The 1141-nt window shown below is 52.4% G+C and overlaps 1 protein-coding gene across 1 annotated transcript in view; it reads left to right on the plus strand.

Annotated features, from left to right (window-relative positions):
• st6galnac2 (ST6 (alpha-N-acetyl-neuraminyl-2,3-beta-galactosyl-1,3)-N-acetylgalactosaminide alpha-2,6-sialyltransferase 2) overlaps nucleotides 1–1141 on the plus strand; it is a 27266-nt gene that overhangs the window by 18396 nt on the left and 7729 nt on the right. Inside the window, 3 exon segments of the mRNA XM_016661670.1 lie at nucleotides 206–287; nucleotides 406–486; nucleotides 945–1084. Coding sequence (XP_016517156.1) covers nucleotides 206–287; nucleotides 406–486; nucleotides 945–1084 — 303 coding nt within the window.

Genomic DNA, 1141 nt, shown 5'->3' on the forward strand with positions numbered 1-1141 from the left:
AATTCATCACTTCAGCCTGGGTCTGCCTGCGTCCTCCCTCACCACTTCACCATAAATCATGACAGTATCATTTTAAAGAAATGTTAAAAACCAGATGTTTATCATCCTGGACAGGAATCAGGCTGACGGCTGCTCAGGCCTAAACACTGAATTATCTTAGCACGAATATCCTGCAGAGGCTGTGGGTCAGGTTGCTGGTTGACAGGATGAACGGCGCGGTGATCTGGGGCTTTGAGGAAGACGTGGGGACGAAGGTTTCTTTCTACGGTTTCACCACCAACACGCACTGAGCTGGTACCGACCTGACGGCTTTGCCGGCGTCCCTCAGGGCCCGGTAAGGTTGCTGTGTGGATCAGGTTGCTGGTTGCTTGGGCACGCTGCAGTCCAGCTGATCTGTGTTTGCAGGACATCAAATTCATCTTCATCCCGTCAGAGACAAGATGCTGGCGGCGGCGCGGTCGCCTCGGGGTCAGACGCAGGAGACAGGTCAGCTGGACACACCTGGGATGAGATATTATGGAAGATGGTAACATGGTGTGGGGCGCTGGATTTAGAAGTTAGAGACTAAAACAGGCTCAGATGTTCACGTCTGCATCTTCATGCGTCGTGAAAGATAAAACGTTCCTGCTGCGACATCAGAAACGGTCTGAGCCGCTGCTTCGCATCCAGCTGCAACAGGAATCGTTTCTGTCATGTCGGGTTTTAATCTTCTGACCCACATGCAAGAATACCCTCCGTACAAAGGAAATCAGTAAAACGATATTATAAAGAAAACAATAATCAATGGGCAATCAGGTCTCGGGCAGGATCAGCGCTTCCGGGTGGGACTAGAGGATGAGAGAAAGTTGGTGAGTATACCGGCTGGGGAAAACGAGGAATTGTCAGGCAAAAACTGGAGCGGACTTACTGAGATCGTCACTACCGGGGGGATATGATTGTTCCAGGGTGAATCTCTTGGAGCCGGGGGTTGCTGCTGGGTTAATGGACGGCGGGGGGCGGACAAGACCAGCTCAGGTTCTCTCTGCGGCGAGAGCGAGGGAGGCAGCCTGCTTGAAGATCCAGGGGCTCTGGTCACAAGGATGAGGTGAGTTTAAAGGCATCCGATGGGTAGGATCCACCGGCGTCTCAGGGAGAGTTTCTG

This window comes from Poecilia formosa, unplaced genomic scaffold (assembly GCF_000485575.1).
Source record: "Poecilia formosa unplaced genomic scaffold, Poecilia_formosa-5.1.2 Scaffold339, whole genome shotgun sequence".
Lineage (NCBI taxonomy): Eukaryota > Metazoa > Chordata > Actinopteri > Cyprinodontiformes > Poeciliidae > Poecilia > Poecilia formosa.